Source organism: Dipodomys merriami, unplaced genomic scaffold, assembly GCF_024711535.1.
Source record: "Dipodomys merriami isolate MVZ:Mamm:240054 unplaced genomic scaffold, mDipMer1.0.p SCAF_123, whole genome shotgun sequence".
Classification (NCBI taxonomy): Eukaryota; Metazoa; Chordata; class Mammalia; order Rodentia; family Heteromyidae; genus Dipodomys; species Dipodomys merriami.
This window is the reverse complement of record NW_027202527.1, coordinates 944,821-969,757: the sequence shown is the minus strand read 5'-3', so window position 1 is coordinate 969,757 and position 24,937 is coordinate 944,821. Positions and strand designations below refer to the sequence as shown.

The window sequence follows — 24,937 nt, the reverse complement described above, 5'->3', positions numbered from 1 at the left end:
TAATCCTGTTCCTTTTCGTGTATCGACGAATATGGAAAATGTGCGGATGCCATCGTTAGAATGCACTGTCTTTCCACATTTCAAGTCAGAATCTCAGATTGCCGACTGCCTTAATAAGGTTGTGAGCAAACGGTTTAGTGTTGCACTGGGACCTCCTCTCCGGCTTCCCTTTCCATTCAAAGGTTTCGTTGAGGTGGTCTGCAGGCCTGCCAGGTAGGACTGGAGGTGAAGATTAGGTCAGGCCATGGCCTGGACTGCTAACTTCTCCAAGGGGGCTTGCTTGAAGGAGGGCCTTGCTGCAGCTTTGGGGCAGGGCAGGCGTCTGGGCGCAGGTCAGTGGTGGCTGTGGAGGCAAAGAGAACCTTGTGACCCGCCCCTAGGAGACCCCGCCTCACGTGACCAGCGGGTCCCCTGTTGTCAATCACCAAGAGGTCCTCCAAGAGGTCCTCCAGGAGCCGGCAGGAGGCGCCTATGTGCCCTTCCGCCTGTTCCCGGGTGTGTCTGTCTGGTGATGACGTAAGTAAGTGACGTACTTGGTAACGGTTGTCCTGTGCTGGGGAGCTCGGACCCCTTCGTTCCTCCCCTGCCCCACCAGCCACAGCCTGGCTCAGTGCCACCTGGGCAAGGCCTTCCCGTGTTATCCGCGCCATCTCCGACCCTTGCTCAGCCGGTGTAGTCCGGTGAGTCCTGGACGCCTCTGTGTCCTTGGGCCCTAGTGTCAGTGCGGTGGTCTGGGCGGCGCCCCCCATGGTCCCTCCCCTGCGTCGGGCTGGGCGACGCTGCTCCAGAGCCTCAGTAGGCCCTGAAGACGCAGCTTGCGATGCCGAGCAGGCCGGGGAAGGCCACAGTGGGAGTAGGCCGCAGTGGGAGTCGGCTGCAGGGAGTGGTGGCCATGGCGCGCTCTTGGGAGGAAGCGGGTGGAGGTGGTGGCTGGGTGGCCCAGCGGTGCGAGGCAGCCGAAGCGGCCCTAGTGGACCGACAAGTGATCCAAAGTGGGGGCGAAAGGAGACGGGCAAAGGCCAAAGGTCCAGGCCTGCGACGAAGGCCGCAGCCGCGCCGCACACATTTTTCACTGTGTAAACATCGGCAGTGGTGGACTAACTCCCTGTGGGGGAAAAGATGCTGGAGTGTCTGTAAGCCTACCTTCTCCAGGAAACGACCAGGGATTGCAGGAGAGGGGGAGCACCATTCTGAAGGCGGCCTCTGGAGAGAAAGATTTCTCTCTGGTGGGTGAGGAGGATGTACAGCAAGAGAGTGGGAGGCCGCACGCGCAGTGAGCCGGCCCTGCCCTCTCTGCCTGTGCGCCTTCTTTGCTGGGCTGTCTTTCTCTGCACTTCAGCTTCATTTCCTGGTGCTGCCTAGTGGTGCCTGGTGCTGCCTGGTGCTGCCTAGTGCTGCTTGGTGCTGCCCGTTGCTGCCTGGCGCTTTCTCACATGGTTTGTCCCCTGGGTGGCTGCAGTGAGACCCCAGGAAATTCAATTTTTGCTCGAGTACACTCATATGAGCCCTTAAGTTGAGGCGGTGCCGATTTCAGCCAGTATTGCCCCCACTGTCTGAAAATGCAAACTCAAATTCGATGCGAAAAAACTGCTTCCTAGTGTGTCCAGTGGAAGACTAGTGTAAATTAGGACAATGAAAAGGTCTGGAGGTTATATTGTCATGTATCGGGAGAAAGTTTTTCACTTCTTGAATGAACGATGATTTATCTTTTTGTTTCCCTTTTATTTTTCCCTGTCGTTTTCCTGTCCCTTTTTCCTTTCAATATCCTTGGCATGACAGTGGGTTTGGAAGTTGGCTGTACGTTTTTTCCTCTGAAGAAATGCTAAGTGTTATTAGTGCATACTGGAGACCTTACATGCTTATGGGGGTGTTTGTCCTCTAGTGGTGGGGGTTGGGGGACGAGAGCAAAATAAAAACGTTCTTCTCTCAGAGGACGTTGGTCTTACTGGTTGCTGAGCAGTGAGAGAACCATAGTCGATGCACTGTGGAAGGTGTAAGGAGAGCTGACTAGGGTCTTCTGTGGGGCAGTATACGGCTCAGAAAGCTGGCCGCTGGGGATTTTAGCTTACATGCACAGCATTATGAAAAAGTAGGTATTTTAATGTGTTGAGGTGTTCTTTGTTTTTTTTTTTCTTATACTGGTGTGTGGAACTGTTTCTGCCTCTTTGCTGCAATAAAGAAAATGGAAAGTATTAGATCATCCAGATTTTTCCATTCTTGTAAGAAGTATGTAAATAAGTGCTAATCATGTCTAATGGGAAATGGTTTAGAACACAATTTGGAAAGTAGAAACTGGCAGTTCCTTCAAATGAAAGTAAAAAATAATCTTCTAATGAAATCATATATTGCTAAGTGTGATTTATCCTGCCATGGAAACCATACCTGATGTATCAATTGTCATTATTTAAATACATAGAAACATGCGGTGCTAATACGCTTCAAATGCCTGTTAAAGAAACATGGGAATTAACTTTTAGAGTTGTCAGATTACTGACCAAACAAAGTCAGAAATAATTGATCTGTTGAGCTCAGACTAACATGTTGTGTAGATGCTGGCAGGTCCTTGGGGTCCCATTTTGGCTGGAGGAGGGGGTGAGCAGGGTCCACCATCCTCTGCTCTTCACCCCCAGCTTCCAGTGCTCATGGAGTTACACCTTGGCTTTTAGAGAGATTCCCAGGCATGAGCATAGCAGTGCCACAAGTCCGTGTTGGTAGAGCCAGCAGTTCCTCAGCAGCTGCACTCAGGGGCTGTGGGCATGAGACAGGGGGCACCGTGGCCAGGACACCACTGCTGCTCAGATGAGTTGGACACTTTAATTACTGCTAATCAGTGGGACAGCCTGGCTCTGGGAGATGAAATCGTGCTTGGATATCTTTTTAATTAATAGATAAGCCAAATAGCTATATGGCATGAAAAAAAATTATATGATAATACGCTTTGAGGTTTTCCACTCAGAAAATAATGAGAATTTTTGACCATAGGAAGCTGTGAGGGTGCGTGTGAACTCTTGCTCTGTCACATACAGCTAATGACATGTGGCTTTCATACTTTTTTTCTTTTAGTGTCTCAGGTTATAGAATCCGAGATACCATAGTCACAAGTGACATTTTAGCTTGTAAAATTGTGTGATGATACCTTATCCGTTGGAAATATAGGAATAAGAATCTGGCCATGATTCATCAGACATGAATTTTGAGCGATTGCTCTCTTGAAGAGTTGGTGTTCTGATTGATGCCTCTGGTTGGTCCCTCCTGACACTTGTAGGTGGCTCACACATCTCATATTGCTGTACTCGTTGGTATGTACCATTGATAAGTAGGAACTGGTTTGGTATATCACAGCAAATGACAAATGGTGTAGACCTGTCTTTGTACCCCTTCCGTGAGCTATAGTTGTGGGTTGTGTGCTTTGTAGCCTGGTCCATGGGAAGCAGCAGGGGGCACTGACGGTTGCCGAGTCACAGTGGGCGTGTGGTGTGGAAGTTTTCTTGAGGGATTTTGTTTTGGTTCTCCTTTTCATGAAGACTGGAATCAAGCATACATGTAAATTTTTGGTAATCCATCTGTAAGTTAAAAACTCGGAAAGTTGCAGATATTTACAGGATGGCTCCAGTTGAGACAATCTGAGATGCTTAGACTAGAAAGTTCATGAGGGTGCAGTTGTGAGCAGCATTGCTGAGGTATGTGTGACATTGGACTAGAAGCTCTTGTTCACTGCAGAAGTTTCAAGGCAGAGAAATATACCAGGGGAGTCAATGTGGGCTGCCACTACTAATCGTTATCAAGAAATGGTGCCTCTTCTCTCATGGTTGGTTGCTCTGATTTTTCCTATCTTGCTGAGTAGAACAATGCGCTTAATAGCAAGGGTGTTATGGTGGCTGACTAGAGAGAAGATTTAGGATGTCTGCCCTGTCCTTAGGTTAATTATGAAGACACAGGTATTTACAGAGTAGCTCCTAAACTTGTGTAGCCTACACTGTCCTCACAAAAACCCTGCCTGGTGAAAGAACTTACCAAATGGCAATAACCCTTTCATTATTCTTCAGTTATTGAAATCTTGAAGCACCTCCTGTGACTGTCCAGTTACTGGAGTTCCTGAACATGTAGAGCATGTGTTTCCAACAATCTTATGGTATAAAAGCCAAGTTTTCCACACCTTTTCGGGACTGCAACTGATCACAGCAGCAATGTTTCAGCAGTTCTCCATGTTTACTACATCAGGATGAGGTTTTGAAAGGAGTGAGTGAAAACAGAGAGGCGGCCATTTGTACAGGCTTTGTTGGCTGCCTTGTGAAATAAAATGCTTAGGCCATTGTTTTTGTGGATTATAGAAGTAGCTGATTTGTATTGGGAGAGCTGAAGTCCTACAGAGAAGATAGAATGATATCCTGCACATTACATCAACATGAGGTGTTTCAGGACATCGGTTAGTTGTGGCTGATGAAGAGTAAATTAGCCTCAAGCATAAGAAAGAATCAGGTGAGATTATCTTTAGCAGGAAATCATGTGATGAGTTTATATGTGTCCATGTTTATATGAGTAGTTCTTTTATTTTTTTTTACTGTTTTTATTTTGTGTGTTTAGAAGGGTAGTCGGTGATGAACTGGAAAACCAGAGGTATACATATTTTGGTAGTAGTCGCTTTTGGCCAAAGGATGTGTTATTTTATAACTTACACACAGTTTATTTTTTGCATAAACTAATTATTTATTTAAAGCTATAAAAGTGAGGCAGATAGTTGATAAAATAATTTGGAAAGGATAATTAGAATGATTCACAAGATTTAACATAGGAGGATGATACTTTACAAAACGCCATGAGGGGAATAAAAGTCAAACTCTAAGTAAAAATGCCACATTACAGAGTATTTTATAAAATACAAAGTCGAAGATATAAAAGAACTATATATATTCTAACTCTAAAAATGAGTAATCGCGACTAAATATTAGTTTTAAATTTACAGTTCCTGGGCATGAGAGCCACGAAACTGTACATATCTCCGGAAGTATGCACAGCCGTTTGCTCAGCCATACAATTTACACACATTTTAGAAAGACAGTCCCTGTCCTTGTTTAAAACTTAGTGTTTTGAGGGCTGAGTATGGTGGCTTATGCTTGTAATGATACCTGCATAACGGGATGACTTTGAAGCCTGGGAGGGCAAAAGGTTAGGCTAGCAAGATGACATGTAAACTGGGTCTGATGGCACAGGATTGTGATCCTAGTTACGTGAGGTAAGAGCATCTTGAACTGAGGATACGTTAGATTACCCTGAAAAGTAATACAAGCCGAAGAAGCTGGATGTTTTCCTGAATTTCTTGTCTAGGGTTGGTAAGAGCCTAGATAAAGTCATAGTTGAGCCCCAAAATTGTTCGTATATGACTGACTGATTGACTTGCGTCCTTTCTTTTTTTCTTCCTTTCTTTTTTATGTATGCATGTATGCATATATATACATATATATATATATATATATATATACTTTCTACATTAATGTATATCTTTATATATATATTCACAGCTTGTGTTCTGGGAATGGGACTTGTCAATTTGTCAATTTTGTCAATTTCCTTTTATCTTCAAGGTGGTGTACAGAGGATTTAGAGTTACAAATGAAAGGCAACCACTCCCTTTCTTGTCGTACCCATTATCCCATACCTCATTAGTCTCCCACTTTCCATCCTTCCCAACTCAGTTAAGTTTTACAGTGCGTTTCCAACATAGTGTCTTGTGAGTATCACTGGGCATTGGTTTAGCTTTTTTCCTTTGTCTCCTTTGTTTTTCCTTTGTTTCCTTTGTTGATCCCTTTCCATTCAGATAATTCAGGTAAACATATTGTATTTGACTTTTTGGGAATTTGAGAAGTAGCTATCAATGTGCTAGAGAGGAGGGGACAAAGAACTGGAAGGCAAAGTAGGTAAGAATTAAGGTTCCCAGTGCTCTTCATTATTGGTGTTACTTTTGTTAACTTTTGTTACTTTTGTATTAGAAGTTTGAGATGCTGAGTATAATAAATAAGTTGTAAAGAAGCTGGGTATTTCCTTTTTTTCTTCTCTCTCTCTCTCTCTCTCTCTCTCTCTCTCTCTCTCTCTCTCTCTCTCTCTCTCTCTGTCTCTCTTTCTCTCTCTCTCTCTCTTGTATTGTGGTCGGGGGTTTGGCAGAGCAGTCCTGGGGCTTGAAGTAGGACTTGGGTTGAGTCCTTGAGCTGTTTTTCCCAAGGCTAGCACTCTACCACTTAGAGCCACAGCACCACTTCTAGCTTTCTGAGTGATTAATTTGTGATAAGAATGTCAGGAACTTTCCTGGTCATGCTGGCTCTCAGCTTCCTGAGTAGCTAGGACTACAGATGTGCTATTTGTCAGGAATCGATTGGTGAGGGGTTTCTGTCTTAGTGTTTCTTTCCACTTATCCTCACCTCTCCTGTAAGGAGGTTTGCACAGTGTTCTCAGGTGTTTTAGGAAATGCGCTGGATGCCTGGGAACTCAGTTGATCCAGCTGCTTGGGAAGTTGAAGCCAAAGGATCACAAGAGCCTAACAGTGGGGAAGGGTCTATGTTAACTGACTAGCTAGCCAGCTATCTAATTACATAACTAAATAACACATCAATAAATAAATGTATTATCAAAGTGGAAATGATGTCATCTGTTGTGAGTACAGTTTCAAAGTTTGAACTTTGCCGACAATTGTAGACCTCTTTCAACAACGGTTCGAATGAGTAGTGTTTCTCTGATATTGCATGGTCAAAAATGTCTTTTCAGCAAGATAACTGCATCTCTGTGTGCCCCTCATAGGTTCATATCCACTGGCTTGCATAAAACTGGTTTATAGGGCTGGCTCTGGTGGCAACTCCCACTTTCAGCTTTTTTGGTGATGATTCATTGGAGTTAAGAGTCCCAAAGGCTCTCCTGCTCAGTGTGGTTTAAAATGTGCTGGTCACATCTCAGCCTCCTCAATAGCTAGGATTACAGGCCCTTGAACTGCTTTAGTTATTTTTGAAACAGAGCCTTCCCTTTTTGACTGGGCTAGGCTCTGACTCTAGTTCTCCTCCTGGTGACTTGCTTTACAGGCATGTCTCAGTGTGTCCCCTGGTCTCTGTGGAGACCAGGAGTTGCCAGACTGGCTTTGAACCATAATCTCGCCTCTCTCTCACTCTCCAAAGTACCATACCTTAACTAGCAGCTCTCCTAGGCCAACACATGTATAGATGTTTTAAAAACAAACCAGGTATAGACTCAGATATAACAAGGTAAGCATTATTCTGAATTAATACCTAAATAAAAATTTGAATTGTGCTAGATTATGATTTGACATGATTTTTATACTGCAGTAGTACAAAATCTCAGTATAGTACTTTTGCAAAATAATTGAGCAGCATTGAGTAGAAGCCAGGTGCCGGAGACTCACGCCTGTAATCCTAGTTACTCAGGAGGCTGAGATCTAAGGATCATGGTTCAAAGCCAGCCTGGGCAAGAAACTCCATGAAACTCTTATCTCCAATAAACCATCAGAAAACCAGAAGTGGCTCTGTAGGTCAAGTGGTAGAGTGCTAGCCTTGAGCTGAAAAACGGAGGGACAGTGCTCAAGCCCAGAGTTCAAGTTCCCCGACTGAAAGAAAAAAAAGTATCTTTTAAAATTGCTTTTTTTGTATGCATGTATCCATATAGTAAGAGTAACCAAAGCTTGCTTTAGAAATACTGTACTGCGTGAGGAATATACTTTTTTGTTTTGTTCTGTTTTTCTTATTTTTTTTCAAACTTTCTATCCCTACCCTTGTTTTTTGCCTATGGAATATGCTTTTGAAGTTTGGTCACACTGGCTGTGGGACATGAGCCTTCTTACTATTGGTTCTCTCGCTAGTGTCTCCAGAGGAACTGAGATTATATGATGGTTGCCACAGACTCAATTGTACTTGTCTAGTTGATATTCATACAATTTTCTTTTGTGAAATATGATCTCATTTTTGTCATTTTGTAAAATAGTTCTCTAATGATGAGTAGACCAGGGGAGAGCCCTAGATGAAATTCAGTGATCATAAGTGTGCTAAGCATTTCCACTTGTTTTGGTTTTTCGTTTATTTTTGTTGTTGTTTACATTTTCATTAGTTTGGGTGGAGTAGATGGAGTGCTGGCACTGGTGCTGTTTCTATTCTGTTTGGGACGCTTGAATTCTGGGATTTGGGAGCTGGAACTCAGGACCTGAGCACTGTCCTTCCTTTACATTTTTCTCTCCAGACTAGCACTCTACTACTTGAACCACAGCTCCACTTCCTGCTTTGGTTATTTACTTGGAGCCAAGAATGTACTGTAGATTTTCATACATGGACAGCCAGGCTTTGAACTGTGATCCTTAGTATCTAGACATAGGAAATTTTAAGTCAAGGTATCTGAGTATCAAGATATAGGAGATTTTAAAACAGGGTACACAAAGAAAAGCTCTGAGTTGTCTTTTTACATCCCTGACTGAGTAAATGTGTCACTTTGAAAGGTAGTGCCTTGTTGAAGGTGCTCTTAAGCCTTTGGCTTTCCTTTGCAGCCTTATTTTAAGCTGTGGAAATGTGGAGAACATGAGACAAGATAAGGTAGGCTGGGAAAGTAGTATGTGTAGTAAAAAAGGTAGTACATGGGCTATTTAACAGTTTTTCTCAAAGTCTAATTAACATTCATGTTTTTCCCCATGTATTTCCTAGATTCTGTTCCTTAATTAAAACTTCCAAATGAGCTCTTCACAGGCGGTTTATGGTCTTAATTTTGCAAGTCTTAGTCAAGCTCAAGGTGCAGTGAAGGCTGAGAGGTAGACTGATATGGAGAGACAGAGAGAAACAGACTGAGGGTCAAATAGATAGTGTGTTCAGGGCAACCATCTGGTGACCCGTGTGATCACTTGGTCTTCTTCTACATTTGCATATAGACTTGGACTCCTTGTATCATCTGTCTTGAGACGCTTGTGCTGGCTGTATTGTTGTGGGTATTTCAGTCCAATGTTACCAGCATATTCTTTCTCCCTTCTTGTAGATACATCTGCCATATGTTTCACTGATAAGAGTGGTGTCATTGAATAATTAGAGGAAGTTAGCAGTAGTGGGCCCCTGCTAAAACATTACCAGAAGAGGTTTAAGGTGCTCTGAAATACAAAATGAAAACACTTCCAGTTCCTCCACCACGGTTCTTGAGCTGGGAATTTTATCCAGGGCCCTCATACATGGAGAACATATGTTCTGCTGATAGGTTGCATCCCTATTTCTTTTGTTCTGACGATAATGGGGGAAGGGGAAAGTAGGGCATCAAATGCACTGTTGCTTCCTATGAAAAGAGGAGATGGGGTTGCTCATATTAGTAACTGCTCATATGAGAGGTATGTTCACCTCTCCTGTGCCCCAGTATGTGTTAGGAAAGGAAAGCATTCAGTGACTCTTCACAGACCCAGACTTCAGGCTTTAAAAATAGTTGCTGTCTTTGCCAGATCGTCTACAGCATGTAGCATTGGCCGATTTCTTTCCTATGTGCTGGAGCTCTTTCATCTTTTTCATTGGTTGGTCACAAATGATTAAAGTACAAGTGAATCTCAGAAGGCTGAGTACCAAAGAACCTTTCCAAAGTGGAAAGGAAGCAAACACCTCTTGTTGGAGTAGTGATGTACTTAGCACCCTCTTACCAGGCAAAATTAGTATTTATAGCAGGTAAGCCGGTGATAGGCTTAGCCTAATAGTGCAGGGTCTTTGGAATATTAACATCTGTGTAAAATTTTCTGAGCAGCAAACCTCTATGGATGATCAAAGGAATTCTGCCTACAGATTGTTGGGATACCCTCTGCTCAACACAATTGTAGGATTTCTACATAAAAATCAACTTTTGTTTATAGGGTTTCCAGTCAGATGTGGTTGTGTCTTGAAGGAATAAATCCACTTGAAGGACTGTATTGATTTCAGACATCAGGAAATTATGAACTGTAATGTTAAAAAAGAAGTAAAAGGAAGAGAAATTGTTCATGAGGAATTGGCAAGGGATGATACCGAGTCTGGCAGGGAGTGAAGAAAACTGTAATGTGTTATACATTAGGACTCTCCCTTAGTTTGTGGGTTTGGACATGTTCTTCCTGTTGGAAAAAAACAAAAGCAACAATATGGGAGGAAATCAGAAAGGTGAAAGGTCAGGGATAAGGTAGCCCTGAGATACATGGGAGGAAAACTAGGATGTCACTTAAGGAAAGGGAAGGAATTGTGTGCCAAATCCTGAGCAGCCTAAAGGATAAGTAGTTAAAAAAGAAAAGCTGGTATGTCAAAGGAACTTGTGTGCCAAATCCTGAACAGCCACAGGATAAGTAGTTAAAAAGAAAATCTTGTTATATCAATGGAATTTTTTTTTTTTTGTCTGTCATGGGGCTTGAACTCTGTGCCTGGGCGCTGTAACTGAGCTCTTCAGCTGAAGGTTAGAACACTACCACTTGAGCCACAGCTTCACTTCTGTTTTTTTGTGTGTTTTTTTGGAGATAAGTGTCTCGGGGACTAGTTTGAACCACAGTCCTCCAATCTCATCCTCCTGAGTAGCTAGAGATTACAGACGTGACCATCAGCTATGGATATCAATGGCACTTTTGTTTCCATGTGTGCCTTTGTGTTGGTCTTTAGAGAGAGTCTACTTCCATATGTAGCAAGCTTTTGCTTTGGCCTTAAACTTTCTATTGACCTGCATGGCAGAGCACACGCTTCATCCAAAGCACTAGCATTTCTATTACATTAATTGGATTGGCTTTTGTAGATAAACCGAAAATGCCCTTAATTCAGTTTCATCTAGTTGGTTAGAGAAGATTAATTTGGATTTAATTGTGTGGGTGCCAGTCCTGGAGATTGAGCTCAGGGCCTGGTGTCCATGAGACTGAAAAAGGATTACTTTTAGGCTTCCTACTAGCTAGGATAACAGGACCCTGGCACTTTATCAGGCTCTTCATTGAGAAAGCATCCTTGCAAACAGTTTCTACGCCGACTGGCTTCAAAGTATAATGCCAGTTAGTAATCTCAACTTTTCAATGAATTATGTTTGAGCCAGGAGCTCGTACCTTACTTGCATTTACATTTTTAAGAGAAGAAATAGAAATATGTAGTGAGACCTAGTTTTGAAAATCAGGAATAACAATAATGGATTTGCAGCCAGTATTGGTTCTCTGTTTCATTCGGGTTGATGACTGTGGTCTTGTTATTTGAAGCAACGTGATTGTCTTAAACTATGTTTCTTACCAGTGAATAGAGAAAAACTGGGATGTTGAAAAGCCATTGTTTATATATAAATTACAGTTGAGTGTGTTATTTACTTGTATGTGTTTATCAGGACCACATAACCTTTTTTGAAAAAAATAAACTCTTTTCATATACTAGGTCTGATCTCTGTCCCTGAGCCTGTTGTACTCAAAGATAAGACCTTATCTCTTGAGCCACAGCAACAGCTTTTTCTGAATAGCTTATTGGAGGTAAGATGTCAAAGATTTTCTCCTTTATATTGTCTGTGAAGCAGGATGTTCAGATCTGAGCCTCCTGAGTAGCTAGGATAACTTGTGTGCCACTGTTGGGCAGGTAGCATGTCTTCTGAATAGAAATGCATATTAATAGCCGGGCACTAGTGGCTCACACCTGTAATCCTATCTACTCAGGAGGCTGAGATCTGAGGATCACAGTTCAAAGCCAGCTTGGGCAGGAAAGGCTGTGAGACTCTTATCTCCAATAAGCCACTCAAAAACAGGAAGTGGTGCAGTGGCTCAAGCAGTGGAGTTCTCCCCTTGAGCTGAAGAGCCCAGGAACAGCACTCAACCATGGACAAAAAAAAAGAAAGAAAGAAAGAAAGAAAGAAATGCACATCAATGTAGGTATCTATGTATCTACCTATCTATGTATTGATGTGTCTATGTACATATCTATCTATACCTGAGACTTAATTTTTCTACTGGAAACTAAATATAAAGTGAATAACTTTACTCTTTTTCTATACCTCTGTTAGCATTTTAGCTACAATGAGAGAAAGAGAGGGATTAGGGTTTCACACAGGTTATGAAAGTGGGTTTTTATTCTGCTCATATGAACTTGTCTTCTTTAATGGCGGAGAAGAGTTCCCTTTTAGACCAGAGAGCAAATGAAAGAGACTGACATACAGTTACATGTTCCTCCCTATTTCTGTAATCACAAGGTCATTATAAAGGGAGGCGGCCAGTGACTACCCAAAAATGCAACAAGTGTTTACACTTCTTAGATATTTTGAATTGTTACCATTTTGTGAATTGGTGATAGCAAGATTAAGGTACCTTAAACTTAAGGTATAAGGAACTCTCACAGAAATCCCTTTATTAAATGGGCTCAGGTTGAGCCAAATCATGATACTTTTAACGTTTCATTGTTGGTTGTACTTTATGCCTTGTCATAGGTGCTGTGACGACTCAACATTAAAGGTCATGGATGGAGATGGATTTGAGATGCAGCCACAAGAACCAAACTCATTCTGTCCTGCAATAGGTATAAGTGTGTCTTACATGATCCTACTTTTAATGTATCAAACTTGGAGTTTTTTATTGAGAGAAGAAATGTCCCAATTTAAGATTCATTGATGGCCTTGTAATTCTGCCAGATTCTCATAGCTAATTCATTGGTCTTTTACTCTGGTCACTTGGCTTCTCTAATTTTCCCAGTTATACACTTCCATCCTAGTAGCTATCACAATCAAAGTGTTCGTAGTTGGATGTGTTATTTGTGTCTATTAGTGTATTATCACAGTTCCTACCAGCAAGACTGGTAGTACTTGACCTCGGGATTCTGAGATACATAACTGGATTCCCTTTGGAATTTCTTCCATAAGGGCAAACTCAGGGTTTCTGTGTGGCTTCCTTTAGATTCTCCTGACTATAAAGATTTTTTCAGTCCTTCTTTGCTTTCCACTTATCCACCATATTGATTTTCCCTTTCAGATTTTTGCTCCTGGTACTTTGCACAGGATTCCCTCAGGCAACAGTGAAAGGAGTTTTCTCATGTATTGTATTTTCCATACCATGTCCTCCATCACTTCTGGACTCCAGCCAGAAAACTATTCCCCCTAAGAATGTGTACGGTTATCTTTAGAAATCCAAGCCATTGCTCCAACCTTAGAATTTATCCTATTATGTATATTTCCAGTTGTTTTGGTATACACACACTGACACAGGTGGGCACACACATTTACAAACATGCACTCACATGCACACACAGAATAACCTCTTATATACAGACACATGGCATTTTTACAATATTAGGAAGTAGGAGTTTGTTGTTATCTCTCTCACAAATGTGAAATATAAAAGGCCATTCTCAGTGTTCCCAGTCCATGAATGTCACTGAAGTTGTACTGAAGTTTAGCCCTTTTTAGTTGTAAAAGAACATTTAAATCTGATACTAATGATCCTGTGGGCATAGGTTAGGAAGTGCAGCAACCTTCTGGAATACAGTTTCTCTTGTAAATTGACAAAAGTTATAAACACAAATTGCCTGTTACTAAGTTCAAGATAGCCTGACACCTGATAAACATGGAGAAACACCTGAGTTCACAGGTGTCTCCTGACTGCAAAGCAAGCTACTCAGGATGTTGAGATCTCAGGATTCTGATTCCAAGCCATTCTGGGCAGGAAAGATAGAGAGTTAGGCTGGAGCCAAAATCCTCTCCAAGACATTTTCAGGTCTTTTAGTCTATCCCCAGGAGAGACACAACAACACAGGAAAAAGAAAAAGAAAGTAAGCACAAAAGACAGTTTTAGGAAGTATTAGCATTGGTAGAGGTACAGGAAGACTTTCTGGGGAAAGCCATCTTAGCTAGCTCTAGTGCTACACACATGTAATTGGGGTCCTCAGAAGACTGAAGTGGGAGTATCTTACGTTTGAAAGCACCCCGGCTATATAGTGAGACCTTGTCTTAAGCATGATTAAGGAATCTAGGCCCTGTTGGCTCCTGCCTAATCTAAGCTACTCAGGAGGCTGAGATCTAAGGATTGTGTTTCAAAGGCAGCCGGGGCAAGAATGCTGGTGAGACTCTTTTCTCCACTGACTTGCTGAAAAGAGCCTAGAGTGGAGCTGTGGGTCAAATGGCAGTAGCCCTGAGCAAAAACTCTCAGGGATAGTATCCAGGTTCTGAGCCCCATTCTCAGGACAGGTACCCTAAAAAACAAGAAATTAAAATACACAAAATTCAACTCATCCTTTCATGAAGGTCTTACTCTTTGACCTACATAATTTTTGGAACTCTTGTTATAAGAAAAAGTCAGCTTGCCACACAAGATTAACTTTGTTTTGTGTTCTCATCTCTATTCAACTTGTCTGAAGTATGTTTATCCTGAAATTCTGTTGCATTTCTGATGTATGTCTATCTTGAATTTCTGCTGTCTTAACTCTTAATTTGACCTACCTTTTCTTTTTAGTCTCTAGCTCCTTACTGTTGCCTTCAGCCCAGTGCGGGAGTTGGAGGAGGAAGGCACCAGGGGACTGGACAGGTGTTTGTGTGTGTGCGTGTGTGCGTGTGTGCGTGTGTGCGTGTGTGTGTGTGTGTGTGTGTGTGTGTTTGTGTGTGTGTGTGTGTGTGCTGAAGGTTGATCGCTCAGAATAGGTGCTATCCCAGAGTGTTTCCCTTTGCTGTCTTTGTGTTATTTTGCTTAAGGCTAACTCTCTTGGGGTTGAGCCACAGATCCACTTCTGGCTCTTTTGGATAATGTATTGGAATTCAGAGTCTCACAGACTTTCTTTCCAGGGGCTGGTTTAAACCCCATCCCCAGATCTCAGATCTCCTACTAAGGAGGATTATAGGCATGCACTACTGCCTGGGATTTGCTAGCTGTCGAACATTTTTGTAAGAAAATATTTACCTTTCATACGTTAGGTTGTGAAATATATCAGTTTCCTTTCATTAAAAGATGTTTTCATTCTGAGACCAATTGTGTTTAAAAATGTAGCTTGCAAGCCAAGTAGGCTCTGGTGGATCATGCCTCTGATCCTTATTGCTCAAGAAGCTGAGATCTGAGGATGTTGGTTTGAAGCCAACTGTGGCCAGCAAATTCAAGGGACTCTTATCTCCAATTAAGCACCACAGAGCAGGAAGTGGGGATGTGGCTTAAGGTCTTGGTCCAAACTGTTACGTTTTCTCTCAGATGTGAACGAAGCCTCCTAAACAACAGTGGTACATGAAAACTTCTGCAGGGCCTTCTGTGTTTACTCATGAATAGACACAGCAGACACACCCGAAGAGGATACTGTTCCTTGAGGAATCCAAAAGTGTACATCTTAAATACTGTTCATGAAAACGATTGCCACAAATGGAATTCATTTCGTTGGTGTTGTTTCTTATTCTTTTTTCCTGGTGGATTAGTTGTACTGTTAGGGTGGACAAATGTAGATGTGATATTCAATATACCTTATAGAAACAATGTACTATGTGCAACTTGTGGGCAAGGACGGCAGGACAAATCTGGGAGGAAAAACGGATGGTGACACATTATCTAGAGAGTATTTTACTCATAACCTGACTTATGGAACTGTGACCCACCCCTTCATCTTCCCGTACAACTCTTTAATATTAAAAAAGAAATTGTATTTTTAAAAAGTTACACAAGAGGGCTGGGAAGGTGGCTCAGTGGTAGAGCGCTTGCCTTGCATGCCTGAGGCCCTGGGTTTGATTCCTTAGCACCACATCAGCAAAAAGAAAAAAGCCGGAAGTGGCGCTGTGGCTCAAGCGGTAGAGCGCTAGCCTTGAGCTGAAGAGCTGAGGGACAGTGCCTAGGCCCACAGTTCAGGCCCCACGACCGGACCCCAAAAAAGAAAAAAGTTACACAAGAGAATGAAACCTCAGTTCCAGGAACACAACTAAGGAAGGGAGCGTGTGAAGGGACGAGGTAGGAAGGGAAGGAGGCATTGAATAGGAGAGCAGGAAGGAGAGGACAAAACTGAGAGGGTAAGAGAGGAAGTAACAAATGGAGGAAGGGATAATAAGTGAAGTAAGCCAGGCCTAAAGAAACTTAGGTCCCATGCTTTCCCTTATTTGCAATAACTAGTGTATGTATGAGTCAACCAGAAAAGGTCAGATAAGTTGATGTTAGGGAAATGAACCCTAAGATATGTATTCTAATGTTTTTTTCTTTCATGTGATTGTTTCTAACACAGTATTAAGATTATTTCTTTGTTGCTTTGTTTGTCCCTCCCCCATGGTATAACCCCTTCATTTACTGTATTTGAGATTTGGTATAATTTGTGAAGGGAAAGGGAAAAAACAAATCATTTAAATAGGGATACTGGTGGATACATTGCAATAATGAGATGTACAAGTCCTTAAGTGGAAAACAAGCTTTAGACCTTTTGTGGGGGCGGAGGGGGGAAGGAGGATTGGAAGAAATGGGAAGGGGAAACAAAGGAGGAGGCTACAATGCTTGATAAGAAATGTACTCATTATCTTGCCCATGTAATTGTCACCCCTCTGTACAGTATTTTCACAATAAAAAAAAAATGGAGGGAGGGAAGGAGAAAAAGCATAAGGATAATAGGACTTGGAATTATATTCCTGAGTGTAAAGAGTTTTAGCACATATATGGTACATGTGTGCACATCTGATGGATACTAGATGGAGAAAACAAAAACAGAGCGAAATGGAAAAAAATCCATCAGAAGGACCCATCAGCTTCACAGGTCATTGATCAAAACAAACTAAGCAACTCATGGCATCAATGGGAGGGAAGGGAATGAGCAGGAAAGTGGAAACTGCTGATACTAAGCACAAGGAAAGAAATGTTACATATCACCTGATGTGGAAGATATAACTGTATTGTCAAAGCTCATAGAACTCATAAACTCTATAGAACATGATAAAGACAATTTGCCTGATGAAAGTTAGAATGTGGTTGTGACTTTTAACTAAGTATCACTATCTCACAATACTGTGGAATTCATGTAATCACTTAGTCACAATAAAAAATTTGCTAAAACAACTACAACAACTAAATCACCAGTTATAGGGCCTAAGGCTTTGGAATTATTGCATGTCTGATTGCTACATTTTACACCTCATGTTTGTAGGAAGGAAGATTTCAGTATATTCCTACCTATCAGTTTTGGTTCTTTGTAGGGAAAGAGAGTCAAGAGGATTCACTTTCACTGCTGATTTGCTTATAATGTTGGCTTTACAATTGCTACAAACAATGAACCAATTTTAATTAGAAGATTGTAAAATAGTTCCAAGATTCCACAACATAGCTCACCTGTTTACAAGCAGTTATTTAAAACTAGGATTAAGAATTGGGGATACGGAATTCTATGCCTCCATCAGAAAGAATGACATTGCCCAATTTGTTAGGAAATGGAAAGGCTTGGAAAAAATTCTATTAAGTGAAGTAAGAGAAGCCCAAAGAAACATAGGTCCCATGGTTTCCCTTATTTGCAATATCTAATATATGTATGAGTCAAACAGAAAAGGTCAGATAATGAGATGTTAGGAAAATGAACCCTTAGATATGTATTTAAATGTTTTTTTCTTTCATGCATTTGTTTCTAACCCATTTATAAGATTATTTCCTTGTTGCTTAGTGTGTCCCTCCCCCACAATATAACCCCTGCTTTCACTGTATTTGATTTCGGTATAATTTGTGGAGGAGACGAGGAAAAACAAGTCGTTTAAATAAGGATACAGGTGGACCCGTTGCAACAATGAGAAGTACAAGTTGTCATGTCCAAAACGAACTTTACTACTTTGGTGGGGGGGGGGGTGGGGAGGATTGGGTGAGGGGGTGGGGGGACACAGGGAAGGGATGTGAAGGGTAAACAAAGGAGGAGGCTGCAATGCTTGATAAGAAATGTACTCATTATCTTGCCCATGTAATTGTAACCCCTCTGTACAGTATGTTCACAAAAAAAGAAAAATACATTTAAATACATTTAAAAAAAAAGAAATGTACTCATTATCTTGCCCATGTAATTGTAACCCCTCTGTACAGTATCTTCACAATTAAAAAGTAATAATAATAAAAATTTAGAAAAAGAATTGGGGATACCCAGCCTAACACCGTTGGATCAGGCCTATAATACTAGGTATTCAGGAGGTTCAGATTGGAGGATCAGCCTGGGCACCTTTGGGTAAAGGAAAGAAAGTATATGTCTTGTTTTTTGTTTACTGTAACCTAATTTAGCAATACCAGAAATTTGACTTATGTGGTATGCTGGGACAATTTTTTCTCAAACATCTCTTAAATTATTTTCTTTTCTGTGAGTCAGATTAGAGATTGTATTGGACAAAAAGACTAAGAAAATAGCACTACTTCATGTATATCAGCTGGTTGATTCTGATATATTTCCCACCTCTGTAGTGAATGATGCATGCAACTTGGATCATGGTGGTCCCATTAGACCGAATATGGACATGGAACCAGAAGTCAGTTCTTGTAAAGTAGATGACACTTGCCCTGAAGTCATGAAGATGTCCACTTTAAAATCTGACAGTGGAATGGATGACTTAGGTAAAGAGGAAACCTTCAGCATGTTTATATGCTGTTCCAAATTACTCATCTTGATTCCTTAAATGGTCGACCCTTAGCTTTCCTAGACCAGAATAATTGACATCTTCTTTGGAGACATCTTTTAAGATGTACTTGAAATGTATGGTAAAAGTATTACAGAGGACTGTGTTGAAATGAAGGTTCTAATGAATTCTTGTCTTGTTTCCTGACCGGTGGCCATGCAGACATGGTAGAAAGTGCCACCTGAGAGTAATTTTGGAGAGGAACTAGTGTGTCAGAGCAAAAGAATTTTTACTTCCAGGGAATAGAAACATGTATGCCTGTCAGTGACTGCAGGCAAAAGAAGAAGTCTTAAGTAAGCAGAAGGCATGTGGTGGGAAACATGTCCATAAGTTGTGGGGATTAAGAGCTACTCAGGATTTTGTATTTGGGACAGTAAGTTTACTATGAAGGTACTCTGCTAACTGAATGTGTCTATGCCTCCATTTTATTATTATATTTCAGGCAGAACTAACATTTTTGTCCAAGGACAGCCTCAGCTTATATTGCTGCTAACTGTAGACTGTTGCGAAGCTGGAATCCCACATCCAGATTGTTGTTGTCTCAGATTGTATTACTCCTAAATATAGTCTACTGAGTAAGTAGCTGGGGCTCACACACAGGATGTCTGTTGAGATGCTGTCTCTGCGTTTTTTCCAAGCAGCTCTCCTTTAGTGGCTGGATTATACACGTAAGATGCTCTACCCAGCCTACACTGGGTATTCAATGCAAGCAGTATTTGAATGAAGTAAGGGACACTGTTTTAGTCATTATTATGGTCTCTTTTTTCAAAGAAGGCATCCTTGTCTTTTAAGTCAGCAAGAAATCCTTAGGTTGTTGATTCTTTCCTTCTTGCCTTTCATGAACTCGGTCTTTCTGTCCTCTTTTTGCCTTTATTCTTTCCTTCTCAGCCTTTGTTACTTCCTTTCTTCCTTTCTGTGTTCATTCCTTGTTTTCTTGCACCTTTCCTTCTATCCTCCCCGCTTTCCTTCCTTTCTTTCTGTCTTCTTTCCCTCCCTTCATCCTTTGTTCCATTTTTCCTTCTCTCTGTCTCATTTTCTTTCTGTCTTTCCCTTTCTTCCCCTTGGGGTTTACATTCAGTGGTGGAATTCTGTGCTTTACCTTTGTGTTTTCAGGACTGGAGGTCTATCACTTGAACAACAGTGTCTCTTTCAGCTTGAGGTTTTGGTGTTTAACTGCAGAAAAGAGTGACACATGCTTTTCTTCCCAGTCTGGCTTTGAACCTCAGATCTTCACATCTCAGCCTCCTGAGCTGTTAGGGTTACACATATGAGCCTACCGGTGCCCAGCGACATTGGTGCTTTGAAAGTTTATGGAAGGGGTCGATGGTATACACCTTCATTCATAGCACTTTGGGAAGCTGAGTCAGGAGGATTTCAGCCAGCATGGGCTAGCAAGATTCTGTATGAAAAATCAAAGTATGAATTACAGCAGAGTCTCAGAAATTAATATCTCTAACTTTTTGTGCATCTACTTAATTTTGTACTTAGGTTTTGTTGAAATTACTGATGAAGGATATATCGATGTGATTAAAGGAGAGGAATATGCTACCGCTCTAGCATCTTCTGCTATACATGAACAGCAAGTGGGTGACAATGAAATGAAAGCTCTGATGCCAGTCTCATGGACAGTTGCTTACGGTAAGTCACATAGTAGTTGAAGAATTCAGTCTTTGAATAATGAAAAAACTGGCATCTGTGTTATTCAGAGTTTAGCACTGAGAAATGAATTTGTGGTGGTTTAAGGAGAGGTGAGGAATTCTCAGATGGGTTTTCTTTTTCCCTATGCATTTTGCTCTGAGTTTCCAGGTACGTTAGAAAGGGACAGACTTTCAATGTGTTAGCTTATAATTTTGCTTGTACATGGCTCATGACTTGACCACCTCTTTAGGAGATTGCTGGGTTTGGAAGCAAGGTGTTTCCTGGTCTCGATATGAATGTGTCCATAAACAGTCCCTAAGCGGTATGGAGGTTCCTCAAAACACATAGAGCTCCCCTGTGACCCAGCAATCTGACTTCTGATGCCCCTCAGTAGAAGAGTAGATCAAGAAGATATTATACATATATACAATGGAATTCTGGCTTCCATCAGAAAGAACCATACTGTCCCTTTTGTTAGGAAATGGAAAGACTTGGAAAAGATCGTATTAAGTGAAGTTGACCAGTCCCAAGGACATTTAGGTCTCATGGTTTCCCTTATTTGCAATAATTAGTATCCATAGAGGATAATCTTATCAGAGAGCTGAAAAGCTCAGAAACCTTGTACAAATGACCATATAAGCTGGTGCCAAGTGAAAGGAACCCCAAGATATGGACACAAGAGGTCTGTCTTAATTGTTACTGTTTTAAAAGTACCATGTGATTTTATTACTTTCTGTTGTTTTTGTTGTTTCTTTGTATGTTCTTTCCCCTATGGCATATCCCCTGTTGCTACTGTACACATTAAAAATAAAGTAAGAATTTTAAAAAGACACAGTGACTGAAATAAGGAGTTTCTATATCTCATGAGTGTCAGCACTTGTTTTCATGTTTGGGGCTAAGAGTCCCTACTGTTTTATGCCTCATAATACTTTGTAAAAATGTTTTTAATACTCACTTACTAGGTGATATCTCTGATGGACCTGAAAACCAGACTTCTGGAGCAGGTACCCTCTTGCATGCAGATGAGTGTGGTGGCCAAGATCGACTCGCTAAACAAAACCCAGGGAAAAGGAAGAGAGATGATTCCCAGCAACAGCAAATGGGTGAGGGAAGGGTAGTTTTCACTCCACACGTTGGTGAGGTTTTAGAAGAAATTGATGAGCTACAAGTAGCTTTTGTTTTTGAAAATAGAGTTTCTAGAATTCAGGGAGAGTCATGAATGAGTTCCTTGGAAAAATCTGATTGTGGTTCAGAATGAAGGAAAGGAATCAAAACTGTAAGCTGATTTTAGTGGAGATGAAACAAAATTCCCAACCCACCTTATGGGTCTGGTCATTGTTTTTAGGGTCCTGTGAGTTTCAACTCACAGGATTTTTCTTGTTTGTTTGTTTTATTCTAGGTCATCGACCCCTGAGCTAAGGTACATGGCTAGGGTGCTAGCTCTCCTTTCTTTTTCCCCTTGCATTTTTTTCTTATTTGGGTCTAGCACTGAATGAAGTGAGCTGGCACATCCCTTACAGCTCTCTCATATGTATAATTGGAGATAAGAGTCTCAGGAACTTCTCTGCCCTGTCTGGATTGGAACCTCAATCCTCAGATCCTCAGGCTCATGAGTATCTGGGATTACTAGCATGAGCCACATGCACTCAAATTTCACTCATTATTGTCAAGATAAGCCAGCCTGGGCAGGAAAATACATGAGACCATTATCTCCAATAGACAAAGAACCAAATCGTCAAGTACAGCTGTGGTCCCTCTGCAGGCATATAGGATGATATTTTTCTCATTCTCAGACTTTTGTTTTATCATAAAGTGATATGTAAAGAAAAGGTGCCACCAAAAGGTACTTAGGTGTAAATTCTGTGAATGCGAGACAGCTGTTTTACAAGGGATATTGAGTCATCACCTTTTAGCAAGAACTCTCCCCACAATTGTGTAGGGTGCAGAAAATGTTTTGGCCCGTATTAGAGCACAGAATCCACATGAGAATCCATTGGAGAGGTTATGGGTTGTGGAGGTGGGGGGGGGGAGTAGGGAGATGGGGCGGAGGGAGCTCTATTAGCACTTGTCCTGGGAATATGAGTCTGCGGACTCTTCTAACTTGAAAACACATCCAAAGTCTAAGCCCAGCAAAGAGATGCCATTTAAGGGTGACATTTATCTTCTGACTTCCCCAGATACCAGAGAAGCAAGGCAACATGGCTTTATCAACCCAGGAAGCAAAAGACACCAGTGTTGGTATTGTGACCACAGGAGCTCAAGCTCAGGTGATTTGAAACGACATATAATTTCAGTTCACACCAAGGAGTACCCCCATAAGTGTGACATGTGTGGTAAAGGTTTTCACAGGCCTTCCGAACTCAAGAAACATGCCGCTGTCCACACGGATGAAAAAATGCATCAGTGTAGACATTGTGATTTCAAGATTTCAGATCCATTTCTGCTAAGTAGCCACATTCTGTCAGTTCACGCCAAGGATCCTCCCTTTAGATGTAAGAGGTGCCGAAAGGGATTTCAACAACAGGATGAGCTTGAAAAGCACATGAACACACACAGTGGTCGGAAAGTGTTTCAGTGTGAGCACTGTGAGTACAGCACCACAGATGCCTCAGGCTTTAAACGGCATGTTATCTCCATTCATACAAAAGACTACCCTCACCGCTGTGAGTACTGCAAGAAGGGATTTCGAAGACCCTCTGAAAAGAACCAGCACATACAGCGACACCATACAGATGAGAGCTTGTCCTCTCAGTGTGTCCACGGATCTTTATAAACCTGTGCTGTGAAGCAAGAGACTTTCTTAAAGGCAGTCATCCTTGGTCATAGGCAGCTGTTGATGTACAAATACAGCTGAGTTCTCTGTAGGCTTTATTCAGTAGAGCGTTCTGGATCTTACTCTCTTTCTTTAACAGATGAGCAAAAAGAAAAAAGATTAAAAATCATCAACAAGTTGCTTTGTAGAAAGTAGCCAATCCTTCTCTTTACTGAAGTTTTAGTCTTTGAAGCTTTAATGCATGCTTACTTACCTAACTTTCCTCATCTCAACAAGATGAGTCACTCTAAAAAGTAATCATCTTAACCAGGTTGGGGCAGACATTTTCACATTCCTTGGAGATGAGATGATTTTGGTAATATAAATAGTGTCAGATCTTAACTGAACTTTACAAGGAATCATTTCCTGGTCTTAGTTTCTTCAGCCTTTTGGACTGTGAGACTTTCCGTGTGAGCACACTAGTGAAGCTGAATACACATTGACCGTATTTGCCCAAAGTTTTCATTTTGTCCAGTGGGAAAAGAATGCTACTACTGAGCATAAGATTTCCTTTGTACTGTCTCTCTATTTTTCAGCAGAGCTACCTTTCCAAGTAATTTTGATTTTTGCTCTGTGTGTTCAGATTGTGTTTTATAAATGAGACCTCATGTAGTCAGGCTTTATAAGACTCTCAGAAGTGCATGGTACCTGGTGACACTTTTGGCCACTTAGCTGTTTTTCTTGGGTATTCCTCAAATCTTATGTCTAGGGTGAAAACTATTCGACAATATAGAGCTTGAATATCTAGAAATGTCTGCGATCTTTCTGTAAACTTGATATAAAAGAGTAGAGTTCATGTGAAGTAGAGAGATAAAACGAGTGAACTGTGTAGAAAGTTTTCCCTAATAACTTTTATTCCTGCCTTGAATTGTTCTGGGAAATTAACTCAGACATGGTCCTTCTGTTCTGAGAAGCTGGTAAAGATACTTTCTGTTTTGCAATGAAAGGGACATGAGGAGGAATTATAACTCCATTTAATAAATGAATGAGAAGTAATTCCTAGAGTGGCAGATTAAGCCTTCTTTTTGTTTGTTAGAAAACAATGCTTGAAGAGTTCCTATGCAGGCTGGCTTTTATTAAAGCTTAAGATGGAAGCAGTGGAGGGGCTCAGATTTGCCTTGAGCAAAAGAAGCTCAGAGGCAGCACCTAAGGCCTGAGTTTGGGCAGGCAGGCAGACAGACAGACAGACGATAAGCCCAACACACACACATCTTCACACACACACAAACACACACACACACACTCATACACACACACAGAGTTCAGATGTGAAGTTTGGCTTTCAAATATCAGCCAGTCTTTCCATTTTGTCTAAGAGTTCACTCCATGTTAAGTCACTAACTTGACTATAAATGAAATATGAAATTAATTCACTTTGCTCGTCTTGAGGCATTAAGCTTTTTAGAAAAGAGGAAATTTTTTACATCTCTTAAAATAGAAAGGGACACTGCCAAATGGGGCAACTAATAGAACTGATTTTAAGAAGCACATTCTGAAGAATCTTCTGGTTCATGATACTCCAGTCTACATGTGCTAATAGGCTTTTATTTTGTAGTGTTACACACACACACACACACACACACACACACACACACACAACTTCTTCACACTCATTTTCAAGTTTGACATCCCACCATAAATACAGATTGAGTTTTGAAGCCTCTTATAGCTTCTTACTACCTCTACATATTCCCATGGTGTTTAGTCCGATGGTAAGGTATTGTGGAGAATAAATTTTTGTATGTGTAACAATTTTCAAAGTCTTCTTTGAATTTCATTTTTAATACAAATATTCAAATGAAAATTTAACATAAGATATTTAAAAAGTACAAAAACATTAATTTGGTGACATTTGTTAAATAAACAGAAAGATAAGAGAACACTTTACATGCTTCATATTTCTCAGCCTCCCTGGAGTCAAGTGTGTTGATTTTAACT

General features: G+C 41.2%; 1 protein-coding gene across 1 annotated transcript; it reads left to right on the top strand.

Moving 5' to 3' along the window:
- Window positions 1-621: 621 nt before the first annotated feature.
- LOC138823772 (zinc finger X-chromosomal protein-like) lies at window positions 622-24,702 on the top strand. Its single transcript, XM_070017327.1, has 6 exons — window positions 622-680; window positions 12,403-12,491; window positions 18,338-18,487; window positions 20,038-20,187; window positions 21,150-21,290; window positions 22,365-24,702. Exons 2-6 carry the CDS (start codon window positions 12,431-12,433, stop codon window positions 22,958-22,960), a joined length of 1,098 nt encoding a protein of 365 aa, XP_069873428.1. The 5' UTR covers window positions 622-680; window positions 12,403-12,430; the 3' UTR covers window positions 22,961-24,702.
- The last annotated feature ends 235 nt before the right edge of the window (window positions 24,703-24,937 follow it).